At 39.2% G+C, this 15,745-nt stretch overlaps 1 protein-coding gene across 3 annotated transcripts in view; it reads left to right on the top strand.

Annotated features, from left to right (window-relative positions):
- Positions 1-15,745, top strand: part of LOC133470756 (adenylate cyclase type 2-like) — a 55,027-nt gene that overhangs the window by 3,723 nt on the left and 35,559 nt on the right. The window contains exons 4-6 of one of the 3 annotated variants that reach the window (XM_061759520.1): positions 1,300-1,413; positions 3,975-4,089; positions 8,506-9,033. In XM_061759520.1, the coding sequence (XP_061615504.1) occupies positions 8,764-9,033 (270 nt within the window). In that variant the 5' untranslated portion in view covers positions 1,300-1,413; positions 3,975-4,089; positions 8,506-8,763. Of the gene's footprint in view, positions 1-1,299; positions 1,414-3,974; positions 4,090-8,475; positions 9,034-15,745 lie in introns of those variants that run through there. The other 2 variants (XM_061759521.1, XM_061759522.1) reach the window with 2 other exon arrangements.

Below are 15,745 nucleotides of genomic sequence, written 5' to 3'. Positions count from 1 at the left end.
GTCCTTTCTGGATATCTCGATTGGGAAATTGGGAAATTTTCATCATCCTTTTGCCAAAGAAAAGTGAAATAGTCCCAATTAACGAAGATTTTACATTGAACCCTTGCATATTATTTGTTCGGCATTCACCTATTTGCATATTTTTGTGTGATTATGTTATGTTATTAATTACAATTATGTTATTCTGATTTTCATGCTCTGGCCAAAGCCCTGTTTCATTTTAAAATGTTGCTATGGTACCATGTTAGGGCCAAGGAAGTACGCTAAAGAGGTGAGGAGCTTTATTTAGCCAGGCCATAACCTTGTTTAATCGAAGAAAATGCTCGCATAATATTTAGGCTAGTATGCCAGCGAAAATTATTGATGAGCCTCATGTGAAGGTGGTTTGTTTGTGATGAATAATTTACCTACTGAATACAGTCATTTATGTAACATCGGTTCATGACTGTGTACTTGCTACATGGATCCTGCAATCCATCCATCCATCCATTCTCAATACCGCTTATCCTGTTCAAGGTGCTGGAGCCTGTCCCAGCTGATTTTGAGCGAAAGGCGGACCAGATGCTGAACTGGTCGCCAGTCAATCTCAGGACACGTATAGAGAGGGACAACCACTCGCACTCACATTCACACCGTCACTGAGAGAGAACTGAACCCACGCTGCCCGCACCGAAGTCAGGCGACTGCCCCACCACACCATCAGTGACCTTAGATGGATAATGTTGGTGCTTTATGATCGTCTATTTTAAGTGCTACGCTGCCACCTTGTGGTATGCACTGCCAAATACAAGTCTTGTGTGGGACTACGTTGTGGATTTTCGCTATTCGCGGCAAGGCGCGGTCCCTATCCTCCTGAAAAATGAAATTGTACCCACTTTATCACATACTATACCTAATATTCTGAGATTTATCCATAGAGTTTCAATCTCCAGTAGAATTCAGTAGCAAAGGTTGGGGGATCAAACACAAAGTTATATTGAACCATATTTACTACCATACTTTCAGATCACATTCCTTATGATCCACTTCTCCAGATTTTCATACAGGAAACTAAAACAAAAGATTTTGGACAACTTTCAATAAGAATCCAAAGCAGCAGAAAGTGGTCAGTGATTTGTTCTCATATGCCCAAAGGCTAAGGATAAACACATTTTAAATCATTACATTCTATTGAGAAGGTATTGGCGTTATCCTTCATGAATTCCTGAGTGTATGTTTTAATGAGGAATCAAAGCCTCACTCTGTTTTGCTTCGTTGATTGCTGCATTTATAGCCCGTCTCCATGTGCTTTAATCACAGACACGCGTGCTGTCGATGAGGCCCGTTTTCCCTCATCAAGGTGGGCTCATTTTCGAGCTCATCAGCCCTCACACTGTAATTACCAGTGTGCGCTCGGCTGCATGCATGTGATCGGTAAGTCAGTAGTTGCAAGTTGCCTTTAAAATCCAATCCTCGACGCCTTCTTCACATTCCAAATGTGCCGTCGTTTGTTTGACTTTTGTGTTGGACACATGCCATTGATCTCTGTTGATTTCCCACAAGTGTGGTGCCAAAGCACGTGGCATATTTTACTTAAGAAAAATCGCATGGCACACCACCGAGCAAAAATCTCACTAAAAGTATATATATATACTAAAATAATGATTATTATGTACCAATTTTTTCACATTTACTTAGGGTGAAATCTGGGAACGTTTAGTTGAACACAAAGCTATTTTGCTGTTGTATGTACAGAATGTCAACAGGTGGATACACAGATTAATTTTACTTTCTGCTTGTACCTACTTTCAAAACAAACTGATTCAACAATTCTTCAAAAAGTAGGACAAGTGCTTCAAGCTGTTTATTGTCATTTGTAGTTGAAGTTTACTGTTAGACTTAATATAAAACAAACAAAATACACGGTCTAACAAAACTGGCATCAATGTCATAATAGTTAAAACACTGACAAAGAATATTTCAACTCATGTATTCTTTATCCTCTATGAAATAAAACAGAGCTAAGAGGAGCTTCTTCATTTTGTGTATATTATTTAAGGATGATGTTAATGGGCACGAAAACATGAAAATGATGCATGAACGTTTTAATTCTTGGCATATTATTCATGTTATTACTGTATGTTTTTAAGTACTATATTGTAGAGTATTTATTTATTCTTTTATTACAATAAAACACACCAACGGGGAAACATGATTTGAGACACGAGTGTTTTGGGTTATGAGCGTGGTCATGGAAGGAATTAAACGCATAGGTCAAGGACCACACTAGTTGGTTAACCAACTATGTTGACCAAGTTATGGTAGCTTGCACTTGTGGCAAAATACACCGGCTCTCACACTGAAAGCTGTTTGTAATATTTTGACCCCCTCATGTCCCGAAATAAAATCGCCCCAAAAACGTATTATTTGTATAATTAACCTTGTAAAGGCAAAATTAGTGTATTGAAAGTAATAGCTTGTGCATGTGTACCAAACGTGTTTTTATTTGTTTGTTTTTGTCCAATTGAAAAACGAATACACTTTATCGAAGGCCATCACTTTAGTAAGACTTACTCTTCAGGTTCATTCGTCTGGAGCAGCACAGAGAAAATGAATGAATGCATGTTCCAAGGCTTTATTCTTCATCTTGTTGCTTTGCTCTCATCATTCTCACTTCTATTAAAATAAATCAATAAATAAACCCTTAATAGGCCTGCCTCTTATCCGGTATAGACTGCAAACCACATTGTTAACAAGCGCGCCGAGCGAATCGGCGCAATGGACGGCTGAAGAGTCTTTTGTTGAGTGGCAGGAAGAGGAATAATAGGAGCTAAAAATGGAGCACAATTTCACGTTGATCAGACCTCTATAGTGTGGAAATGTTAGCACACAAGATCGACATGCATGCAGACCATACCGAATAATGTGCATGTAGAGGAAAAATGGAAGCAGATATATTAACCAAGTAATTTATTACTCACATATGTGGAAGAACGTGCCAGCCATGAGCTCAATGCCATCAAATGAATTCTTTTCCACCTTCTTTAATTAAAGGCGACATAATCCATATCATGCACGAGCAATCAAGTACGTGCAGTTTAGCAGAAGCTAACACTGTTAGCTAACTCTAATCCGTGCATCCAACTAAACAATACAGCTTTGCTTACCTTGCAAAAAGCCACTACTGACTAGCAATACCCAAACAAAAAACAAGCAATTTGTATACAAACTGTAAAGAAAAATTATGTTTTCCATATGTTCCCTTTAATATCTGTATTTTGACCTGTTTCGTCCACTCTGTTGTGTTTTGTCAGTTGAACATATGAAAAAAGCCATCATAGCAACTTCCAACGATACTTTTAAGTCCCATTGTGTGGAACAGGTTATCATAAAAGTAATTAGTCAATGTTATCCAATCCCCGTTCATGTTTTACACCCACCAGCTATACTGTAGGTGAAAAGCCGCCTTATCCAGTACGGAGACCAAATATTTTGTCTTTGTTTTACGCCTCACAGATGCTTTAAAAAAATTTCAACTTATTAAAACACACTTTTTAAAGTATTCCTTAGCGCACGTCTCACTCTTTTGCTCACATTTCTCCAAATAAGAGGCACAGTGTGCTTGCTTCAAGCTGTTTCTCACTCCCAGCTAAACTTTACTGTAAAACTGACACTTAAAACAAAGATCTACTTAAAAATTGCCTATTAAAAATACCAAAATGTTCAACCAAACCATATAATTTATTTTAAGGCTAACAAATAATTGGAAACACCATCGATGGGCTAATGGCAATGAGCATAGATAATACGGTAATTATAACCCTTCAAATAAATGCTGTTTTAACGTATAGAGAGCAGCGACACATACAAACAGAGCATACAACAATACTCACAGGCATATTGTCTCTCTACTCTGTAGTAACTATTACTGGCGTTTAGTTATGTACCTTCTCTGCCTCTTCTTCTTGCACTTACTTATGCTGCATGTTTTCCAGTTGAGCTCAGTGCTACCTGGCATGTTGTGGCACAACGTGCTAAAACACTGAAGGCCCCCAACTTGACAATGAGCCACGATCTAGCGGGGGAACACTGCATATTTTTTTGTCAACGGTAAGGTGTCCCGCTGCTTTTGTCCATATTAGTGTAGAGTGCACACTCAACATTTCTATACTAATATATAAAGTCTACATTCTAAATGTTAACTATTTCAACTTCCGACTTAATTGAGAGTAGTGCAATTTCCTACAGCACTTGAAGGCAGCACGCCCTCCTCCCGGTCCATCCATAGCCATTCCTAGCCGCCTTGTCCTCTAATCTGACACTGCGACTTTGTGTGGGAGGGTGTTTGATTCAGGATCAGTATGTACAGGCCACTCTTCCTCCACGTGGTCCCATTCTGTCACCGCTCTGTGTTGTACGTGTGTGTGTGTGTGTGTGTGTGTGCGCGTGCGCGTGCGTTCGCACGCGTGTGTGGTGGGGGATGGGGGTCAGCACCGCTGCACCTGTCTGTGACAAGGTTTATAAAGCTTATGTGTAGTGTACTCAGTCCATTTATAGTAACACAACACCCATTCAGGACATTGGCGGAATGTGGTTTCAAAGCATATCGCTCATTGTTACCCCAACCAAGGAGGCTATGGGGAAAGACAATTGTGTTTAGGTGCGGGTCACTTTTTGATTGGGCACTTGCTTTGGTTTGACAGTGAAAAATGATGAAACTTAGCAGCAAAAATCTGGTTGTATGAAGGTGGTGGGCATCAGTTCCACTTAGTTTTTCTTTGGTGGAAGTCTCCGCTATTACTGAGTTTGTTTGTTCACACAATTTTGAGGCCATTTATCAGCTTTAAGCACCTTCTTTAGTTTCTTTTTTCTTCTTCCAAAATTCAAAATTACATGACGTTGGTTCTCCCATTTTCATTTATGTGAACGTGTGCTTGTTTGTGTTTGTGTGTGTGAGTGTAAGTGCATGTGTGGGTGGAAATTCATTTGAGTGTGTCACACGTCTGTATGTACATGTGTACTGTATAACTGTGTGTAAGTGAATGTGTGTTTGTGTGTGGAAATGTGTTGGTGTATGAATGTGTAGCTGAATGTGTGTGTTTGTGCCTGTGTGTGTTTGTCCAATTTTGTCTGTGCGTGTCTGTAACTGCGTGTGAATGTTTGTATTTCCGTGTGCATTACGGACAATGACTGTGTGGAACTGTGTGTGTCCGTGCGTGTGTTAGACGTGTGTGTGTGAGAGTAAATGTGTGTGTTACTACATGTGAATGTATTTCTGTGTGTAAATGTTTGTGTCTGCGTGTGACAGTGTGTAAATGTGTGTTTGTTTGGGCATGTGTGGGTCTCGTCATTTGAGTAAAATGGCTCAATGGCCCATGAAAATCCTTTATCGCAGTGAGACAAGGACACGTTGAAGAAAGATGAGTCACAGTTCAAACTGTCTCACACTTGCAGACACACTCACCCATGAACGGTTGGCGTGCGCGTGTGCATGTACGTGCGTGTATCAAGCAGTTCATTAACATGGTTTCTGCTACATCAAGGCAGGCCCAATTAGCTCGCCTCACATATGCTCATTCAAGGAAAGGCAGCAGGGAAAGTAAAAGGCGTATGCAGATTGGGTGTTCACGTTTTCATTCTGTTCTTGACGGAAGGGGAATGCGGGAGTCGCACATGTTTTTTTGTTTTGTTTTTTTGTTTGTTTTTTGGGGGGACGTGGGGGGGACAGCTCCACAGCTCACAGTTAAATGCCGTCAACGCGTCACAATTCCGATGCAGACTGGCACGGGAATCTAGATTATTGTGTATTAATGGGTTGTACATACCATATTTCCTCAAATAGTAAGAGCTGCTTTGCTTAATGCTAACAAACAATACAAGATGCCATAGATGGGCTACGAAACAGCTTTTATGTGGTCGTGTTCGAAACTTTTAAGAAACTGAAATTTGAACAATGCAGCAACACACACAATATAGCAACACTCAGGCATGTATTCTTTATCCTCTGCGAAAAATGACTAATGCTACAGATTATGAGTTACTTTTAGTAGATGAGTGAAACGTTTCTCCGTTTGTTTGCAAGACTTTATTATACTTCGCCTGGTGGCAAAGTTGCGTAAACCAGAAGGAGCTGTGACGAATTAATCGTAATGCACAAACTGTTTAATTCTTTACATTCTATTTCATTATGTTATTATTATGTGCTTTTCTAAAGTACAATATTATAAGACTCGGTACAGTCATAATAAAAAATATTAGCATCCCTGCGGTGCCAATATTTTTAGCCATTACTTTATAAAGACACATTATGCTTTTTTTTTCTTTTTTTTTGTTCCTCCTTGACTGTCTGACATGAAATCAGACTAAACATTTCCTGTTTTAGGTCAACTTGGATTACAAAATTGTATTTGCTAAAAGCAGGAATAGTGAGAGAAGAATCTCTTTAGACAAATATATATAATGGACAGGCTGTAATGGCTTTATGGCACTGTGCCATTGAAGTATAATTTTACAGAATATTTTTACACACATAATTAAAAATAGGAACATGAAAACACAGGCAATTAAACACATCCCTGTATCACTGGGCCATGTGCACTCGAAGAGGTTTTAAAAAAAACAAAAAAAATCTGAATTTATTTATTTATTTTTTTTTAATAATCTGATCGAGATCGGTGTGATCCTGTCGACCCGAGAAATAGGACAACATCTGTCATATCTGCGCTAAAAGATAAGGGCTCATTACAGTCATTACATTGACCAGCTGGATGCGGAGTGTCCAGAAAAGTTCCCGCTGTGTCGCTTTTTGCCACAGATTGACTGATTTCCAGGACGTTTCTTATGCAAATGTGATTATTTACTGAGTATTATGAGCATCTGTGGCCTGAATGTTATTGGAGTGGAAATTAACTATGGCGGCCATCTATCGCAAGGGTCATCCATCCATCCATCCATTTTCTTTACCGCTTATCCTCATTAGAGTCACGGGCTGCTGCAGCCTATCCCAGCTATCTTCAGGCAAGAGGCAGGGTACACCCTGAACTGGTCGCTAGCCAATCGCAGGGCACATAGAAACAAACAACCATACGTCTGGTCTGCGCTTTGAGGAATGCTACTTTTCCTCTGACACGGGCTATCATCACACTTCAACTTTTACCTCATTAGCAGCTTTTTCCCACCTTTTGAAACTCCGCTCTTCTTTCTTGCGGTCTCTCTTTCTTCCTGATGAGGCTTTTTAACTTCCTGACTTTGTTTCCCTTTCCTCTTCCTCTCCATTCTTTTTTTTTTTATTTTTTTTTTTGCCCCCTTTTCATCTTATCAGGTTCCCGCACTACTCTGGCTTTAGCACTGTTGGGAAGTATAAAGCAACAACTTTTTTCAACCCTCGCTGATGACAACACGATTTCAATAACATGTAACTAGTATGTGGTATAATCAGTCCTTGAATGCACCTCATGCACTCTCAAATGTGAAATTGTAAGTATATTTCTGCTTCTCTCCTGATGCAGCTACTAATTGCCCATGTAGTCTACTTTGCTGTTACACTTAGCCTGTATTCCCTAACAATGATTGTGTGTAAATACCAGAAGTTGAGTTTAATTACTTAATGTGATTTGCGTAACGTGTTAGTGGCCCACAGAGTTATGTGAAGGTGTTTTATTTGTGTTGAATAATTACTACCGAATACAGTTGTTTATGTAACATGGCTTTATGATTCTGTACATGTGAGATGGAGGATGTTGGTGCTTTATGATCATCTCCGCTTTAAGCGCTTTTCTACGCAATTACAATTCCTTTAAACAAGGAAGGGCCATTTATTTTTTTCGCCATTTGTGACAGTCTATGTAATCTGAAAAGACAAACAGGTGAGGTGTATTATTTTTTTTTTTTTAAAGACAAACAGGTGAGGTGTATTTTTCAGTTATCATTAGCAGGTCAATCATTTATTGTTAGTCAGGTCACAACTTTAGCAAAGCAATGGAAACACATCGTTTTGATAGCATAAATGCCTGAGCTAATGTGAGCTAGCTCTTGATTTAAAAAAAAAAAAAAAAAAAAAAAACATTTTTTACTGTTGTGCGAAGTTATAAAAATATTTATGTACAAAAAAAATCATTTTTACTTTTGTTCTTACGCACATTTGAAAGTTTGTACTTATTTCAGTATTTCTACATTCACCAGTCTTTTAAAAAAAAAAAAAGTAAATTTACTTTTATTTATTTTATTTTTACACAAGTGTCTGTACTTCTAGTTAAGTACAGAGTGTGAGTACTTTTGCCACCTTTGTACTTTGGCACAGCTGTTACAACCGCTCATTTTCAAAGGGCCTTTTACACACACACAACACTGTTCTCTTCTTTTTTTTCTATCCTCTCCTCAACCAGTTTCACACCATCTTCTGTTTCTGGACTACACGCACACAATCTCTCCTCCCCACCACATTGGTACACACCCTCTCTGCCTTTCACACTCTTTTTTTTTTTTTTTTTTTTTTTTTTAATTCCCCCACACACCCCTCCCTCGCAGCTCCACGCAGTCACTGGCTCCCAGTCCTCATCTGCACCTCGGCCAAGTCGCACACCGCAGCGAGAAAGAGGACGCGAGACCAAGAGGGGCCACCTCCTCCAAAAGAAGAGCCCACAAGAGGCTCAGTAATGCTGTCCTGAGAGGATGTGAGGGAAGCCCAGGGCGGGAGGAAGTGCTGGCATCGTCATCCACTCCTCTGTGCATCAATCACATCCGAGCCAAACTTCTTTCGGGTGGCCCCCCGGAAGGCGTGCACCCATGTGGGAGGAGGCTCTGTGGACCCGCGGACGCTACCTGCTGGAGAAGAGCGATGGGGGCGAGAGCGGCGAGGGGCCCGACTGCCCGGGTGCCGAGGGCTGCCCGGGCTTCCAGGGGGGCGAACTGCGCACCGAGGGCGAGAAGCGACAGGACTGGCTGTACGAGTCCTACTACAGGATGAGCCAGCAGCATCCGCTCATCGTCTTCTTGCTGCTCATCGTCATGGGAACCTGCCTGGCGCTGCTGGTGGTCTTCTTTGCCTCGGGGCTGGTGAGTGAGCGCCACTGGATGGGAAATGGGGGCTTCACACTAACTTTACACTTGTCTGTTCACGCTCTGTGTCTTGGGGTTAATTCGGTGTTTAAACATGAACAGCTTAGTTTAAAATGTAATTGCTTAGTTTACACGGTGTGTATTATATAAGGGTAGCTTTGTGATTGATTTTTTTTTTTTTTTGCCATGAGCTTTGATGCCTCTTTAAACTCTTTATTACATTGGCTTCACCACTGTGGGATGCTTCAGTGCTTTTGTAGTTGGTTACATGTTTCACACACAAGGAGAGTTTATCATTATCGCTTGAGTCTGTACAAAAATGAAGAGCACACTACAAATGCAATTAAATTTATTATTTTATGATTCCATGTGTACTTCACAAAATAATGCATTTTAAAGTGGTTTAAATACAGATACATTCTGTATGTACTAAATGATTATTATTAATCACATAATATTACTGTTTTTGTTGTGAGAATGTATTATTATTATTAGAAATAATAGTAGTATATCTGTATTTTGGCATCATTCTTGTACCAAAATAAACAAAAATCAAAAGTGCCCTTAAAATAAAAAAAAATAATTGTAAAGTAACTACTGAAAATATATAGACTAATACATTGTATTCATTTTTATTATTATTATTATACAAGGTATTACTCACCTGTACCACACGGAGTATTTTTGCATGCCTCATTATGAATAAAAACCCCCAAAATGCACTATAAATAAAATGTAATTTAATTTATAATAATAATATAGCACTGTTACAAACACAAGTTTACTAAGCGCTTTGACGGACAGAAAAGCATGCATAAAAGAATAAGATCCTTGTCATGCTCGAATATCGTATGTAATAGAAAAAAATAAACATGGTAAAAAACAAAAAAATAACTACCTGTAAAAGTCCAATTTTAAGGAGTGATTTAATATAAAAATTTAAAGCAGTATACAATTTATTGTAATCATGAATATTACCGGGTATGTAATATTAAGACGGTTTTTGTCCTGTACCATGAGCTAGTAAATCCCCATAATAATCCATAACAGTGCTGACCAGCCCGTATTGTTCCATAGTTCCATGTAAAATGGGCCAACCGTGACTGTGAGCTGTTGGGAATTAGTTTTGCCTTGGCGTATCAAACGGGGAAATGAATCCCACAGCAAGGCAGCAGCTCTCCTGATAGCACTATCTTAAAGTTGAATGAACTTGTGCCTTTAGTCCATCAGTGTGTTATTTTTGAAGGGACTGGAACCCATTTTGAGGGTGTCAACTGGAGTGGAATGGAGGAAATGGATATCTGACTCGGTGTGTTGCGCGTCTGTGTTTAAGACGAAATGCTTCACAGTTCTGTCAGTTCTTCACAGAAGCATAAATCATTCAGCTTTCTGCTCCGAGCTAGTGTCAGCCGTGTCGGAACATGTATGGCAAGTTTTGTTGTTGGCGGGAGCTGGAAAGTTCACAAGAGTTGAGCATGTGGCTGCACGGTGGAGAGTTGTCTTTAGGGGCAAATAGGACAGCAGGTAGTCCCACCACACCCAGCAGATGCTAATGCGCTGAAAAAAGGCACGTTCCAGTGGTGCCTTGAGATGTGAGTTTAATTTGTTCCGCGATCGTAACAATCATCATTCCCCATTGAAATTAACTGAAATGCCATTAATCTGTTCCGGACGTCACAAATCAGTAAAGTGCGGCAATATTAATCATTCTTCACAGAGGATAAAGAAAATATGCCGGTGAGTGTTGTTATATTGTCTGTCTACATGTGTTGCCTTACCATTTGTGTTCAAATATTTGTTGCATAAAGGGTTATAACACTTAAAAACTATTTGTTAGCCTGTCTAGGGCATTTTGCATTGCTAGCATTAAGACAAGCGGACTTTCCCAAGGCAAAGCCAATGTGTTTCGTATTTCGAAAAACCCATAAGTGGGGTCACTCGTACCTCACGGCACCACAGTACTGTGTTTCTGATTTTAAGCTAAAATTGCTCATAACCAGTAAAAAAATATAAATAACTTATATCTTGATTTTTAAGGGGGGAAAATGCTTTACACAGCCTGGTAAGAAGAAATATCATGGCAGACAAACAACAAATCAGATTTTTGTTTTTGCAGTGTACATAAAAGATTAATGTGCTTCTATTTTTAATTGTTATTTTTGAAAAGAAAGAAAAACGCCACTAAAGCCCAAAGAGTGTGCAATTCATTCTGCGCAGCAAGCCGAGAGACTTGTGAAGCGCCACTTTAAAACGGCAACGCTGGGATTGCCAAGTGGATCGAGAGGCGGCGTGAGAGCACAGTTCACGGCCATGCAGGCGTTGGCGCTTTTGTCAAGCGAAAGCTATTGTTCACACCATAAACACAAGCTATTGGCTATGAAGTGATGCTCTTTTTAAAAAATGGAATTACATACAAAGGCATGCACACTTGTTGTTGTTTTTTTGTTTTTGTGTTATTTTATCACCTTTTGTAGACTGCATCATCACAGAGGTTCTCTTGCATTCATGTCACCTCAATAATAGTCTTGCTCCTGGTGGGGGAAAAGACAATTAATCTCCTTGTATTTGCGCTGGATCAATAGGTGTCATTGCCCCCGTCAGTCACTGTATTTCCCCCTTGCGCATGTACATGAATCCCACTCATTACTTTTCCAATTTGTTACCATTGGAGGACTGTGTAGTCCGCCAGATATGTTGTTATTAGAGCTGGACAAAAGAAGAATGACAGGAATAGATGGAGAAGTAGTTTAGAGGAGGGAAGGATGTACGTTTTTTGTTTTGTTTGTTTTTAAATCAGCGAGAAATCAACAGAAACTTAACCGAAGCAGCACTATTGCTCCTAAAATGAAGGAACGCTGTTAGCAGACCTGTGAGTGAATTTGGACTTCATGGTGATGCAGAGCCCTCCACCCTTTCTGTAAAAAGTTGTGGTACGTGCTTGTTGTAGGGGTGTGTTTGTCCAAGGAAGTTTCTCATTTCCTTCTTTAGCTTATCAACAATTTACAGTGCCAAAATAAATCCCTTGAAATTGTAAGATTTGTTTACATGCGTGTATGCACCTCAAGTCACAGCATGGTGCCGTCTTAATCGAATGGCTTCTGCAGCACAGTTTGACATCAATGGAAATCGATTGCTGTGACTCAATAAACTCAAAAACTGCCATCATTTTCATAACGTTCACGATTGATTTCATTATTCTTTTTTTTTTTTTTAAATTGATCGAACGCCGGTAATTGTGGTGGTGGGGGATTATTAGCGAATGCTTGTGCCTTTAAAGATTTTGTTAATATTGATCGGCGGCATCCACATGCTCTGATTTCATGGCATCATCGTGGTAACATTATGATGAACAATATGTGAGTGGATTTTTGAGATGTTAAATGACCAGTTTGTTCCTTGAATGACTGAAACGTGCCTCATATCAAATCATATCAAAGTAGCTTCCTGGTTTGTTAATTTTATCGCATATCATTAGTACGCTCCAAAGATAAGTATATACTTAAGTACCAGGACAGAGATCTTCGAACAATTAAAAGTCGTTCAAAGACCCATATTCTTCCATTAGGAGCGCAAATTCACCATACAAATGTCAATGATTTACAGTTCATGATGCCAAAAGAAAACCAATTCACATACTTTATATATTTTTTTTTTTACCCCAGCAAAAATGCCGCCCTGTGCACATGTCGCACATACCAAAAACTGCCACTGCGCGACGTATCACGTAAATCTGACAACACTGCATGTGCGCAGCATTTCTAGCTGATACTCGCTCTTTTCTCATTTCAAAATGCACAAGTGAGGCAAGGCGACCGTTTTTTTTTTTTTTTTTTGGTGTGTGTGTGGCTTGGAAGCATCATACTTTGTGGTAAAACTTTCCAAGAAGGATGTATCACTGCTCTTCCAAAGTATAAATGTGTTTTTGGAAATGTTTGGCGCTATTGACTCTGTGTCTGGTTGAGTCGCTTTTTAGAAAAATAGTCGCTAGATGTGTCTGAGAAGTCAACAAATGCGCATGTCAGCTAGCGATGATGGATAAATATTTGATTAATGTAACATTTGGAATGTGTGTACATTTGTTTCTATTAAGGTCATAAATATTGACATTGGTATGTTAATTTTTTTAATGATTCCTGTGGCATTTAGAGGTAAGGTTATGCATGGTAGTTATTTAAATCGATTTTGATTCATCCTTTTACTGTGGACTACAGTATAAACTTGGACTTCAATACTTTAAGTGTCTTTTATAAGTATCCATATTCTCAACTGCGCTAATCACACAGCTAGCGCCGAAGTTAGCATGGCTGCTGCTTCTCTTTCTCCTATGCTGTCTTACTTTATGTGTGCTGAGATCTTCACCTACACACTTATAGTCTTATAAAATAAAATAAAATAAAATACAATGTCAAAAATTAAGTTCACACGTGGCCATTGAAAAGAAAAACAGACTTTCGAGACAGTCGTTAGCTGCGCTATTTAACTAGCCACAAAAAAAAAAAAAAAAAACCTCAGGCTAACACAGCATTTCCAAAGGTTGTATAATATTTTTTCACTCAATAATTACACAGCTTGTGCCCTTTGATATCTTTTTGAGCTCGTCAAACATTCATCCTTTCACCCTTTGAAAGTTGAAATTGTCCCCTGAGGTGGTGCGGTGAATGCATTTACAACATTCCAATGAAAAAAAACAAAAAAACGAAGTAAACATCCTACATTACAAAGCAGCTCTTTACATGTCTACAAACATAGGCCAGATTTTTTGTACACTTCCGTCAAATAAGAAGAAAAAAACTAAAATAACTTGAAAGTGATGACACTGTCCTGCTACCCTAATCGTGAGAAATGGTACAGAAAATGGATGGATGGATGGAAAGACTGGAATTTGCCAAAATGCATATTGACACTCAAAAAGCAGCTGGAAGTATGTTTTTTTTTTTTTTTTTTTTTAATTTATAAACTGTAGCAACAAAGCTGGATATACAGTATTTTGAAAACAGCGAGGAAGGTCTGTTGCATTCTTGGGCTGCATTGCCACATGTCATGAATCATGTTCAAGGTACAATGAAATATCAAAGACTATCATGGTATTCTGGAGCGAAACGTGTTGCCCAGTGTCGGAAAACCAAACCCTTGCTGCGAATAGCAGGAGTTCCCGAGTAACTGACGTGCACCCAAAAAGGTTTGAAATTGACGATAGGACTGCATTGAAAAGCAATGGCCTGACTAAATGAAGCTTGGCACCAAGATTTTTATTAAGATTTTTTAGTTTTATATTTGGTCCGGGAACAGGCAAGTGAGATTATGTTCTAAAAAAATCAGCAAATTGGTGAATTCACTAATGCCAAACCGCGAATATGCAAGGGTTCAAGTTATTTCTGTGACTGTTTTTATTTTTTTCATAAATGGGAGGTTACCAAAATTTTTAACCACATCTATCTAATATTGGGGAATTCAGTCACATGAGGATATGTAGGGTCAAATCTTTAGCCTAATAGCATCATTGCCTGGGTATTATTAATTTTATTTTTTTACATTTTGGAAAACAAGTAAAAAACAAATTCAGAAAACGAGAAAAGTTCAGTTGCCTTGACTCAACCTTTGTGGGTGAACATAATCAGGATGACTGAAAAGGAAAAACAGTAACTTAAAAAAATATTTGGATAATTATGCTGTTAGGCTAACAAAATGAATGCCGAATGCCGTCTGGGTTTTGACCTCATTTAGTGTGTGTAAACACTCTCAATAGAAGGACTACACTAATGAGCCACAACATTAAAAACAGTTTTCATCGGGGCTTGTAGATACTCAGCCGGCCTGGCAGTATCTGGGTATTGGGGCACTGGCTGGGAATCGAACCTGCAGCGTCAATACACTATCTATGCCACAACATTAAAACCAGTAAGATTTGTTATAAAACTGCCCTACAATATAACGTCTTCATTTTTTATGATCTGTGTAATTGTTCATACATGGTGTGTGATGATTTATGTTCCATATCAGCCTTCTCCACCTGTTTGAAATAATGCATTTGGTTTATTTGTACCTGATAAAAGTGAATACCAATCATATTAGTGCATATTTGTCATATTCCACTGCTGCCCTGTCTCAGGGTTCCCCCATTTTCTTTGCAGTATAATAGCCAGATCAGCCAGAGTGGATTAAAGGGGGAGTTAATTGTCTCGGGTGGAAATATAATACATTACGCAAGCAATCTCATCCCTCAGTGCAACATTGAGGGGGTGAAATGACTTTTTGAAAAAAAATCAGTTTCAAACATACAAAGTGCACACATTAGCACAAAAAAATGTAAGAGCCAAAAGACTTTGTTGGAGTCTCTCGTGAGCGGAGTCTTACTTCCATCCTCATCAGGACTCTATTGTGCACTTGAGCTGGAAAGAGCGCAGTGGCGTCATAGTCGAATCCCGCGGGACCCCGGTGCCAGACCATGACTCATAGTACCTTACAGAAGCTACATTACACTAATACACTTTACAAGACTTCATCTCCCGCTCGCTCTTTGGCCATGGAGCCAAATTAGTCACTAGAGGCACGACAGTTCTAACTGCTGACATGCAGTGGTGGAAAGTAACAAAGTACAAATACACAAGTGGCACTGGAGGTTTTTGAGATACGAGCTGTTGTTGGGCTGATGTTTTTTTTGTTTGTTTTTTTTTGGGGGGGGGGGGGCTGTGACTTGCCAGCAAAAATT

The sequence above is a fragment of the Phyllopteryx taeniolatus genome, chromosome 21 (genome assembly GCF_024500385.1).
Source record: "Phyllopteryx taeniolatus isolate TA_2022b chromosome 21, UOR_Ptae_1.2, whole genome shotgun sequence".
Classification (NCBI taxonomy): domain Eukaryota; kingdom Metazoa; phylum Chordata; class Actinopteri; order Syngnathiformes; family Syngnathidae; genus Phyllopteryx; species Phyllopteryx taeniolatus.
This window is presented reverse-complemented; position numbering and strand designations above follow the sequence as displayed.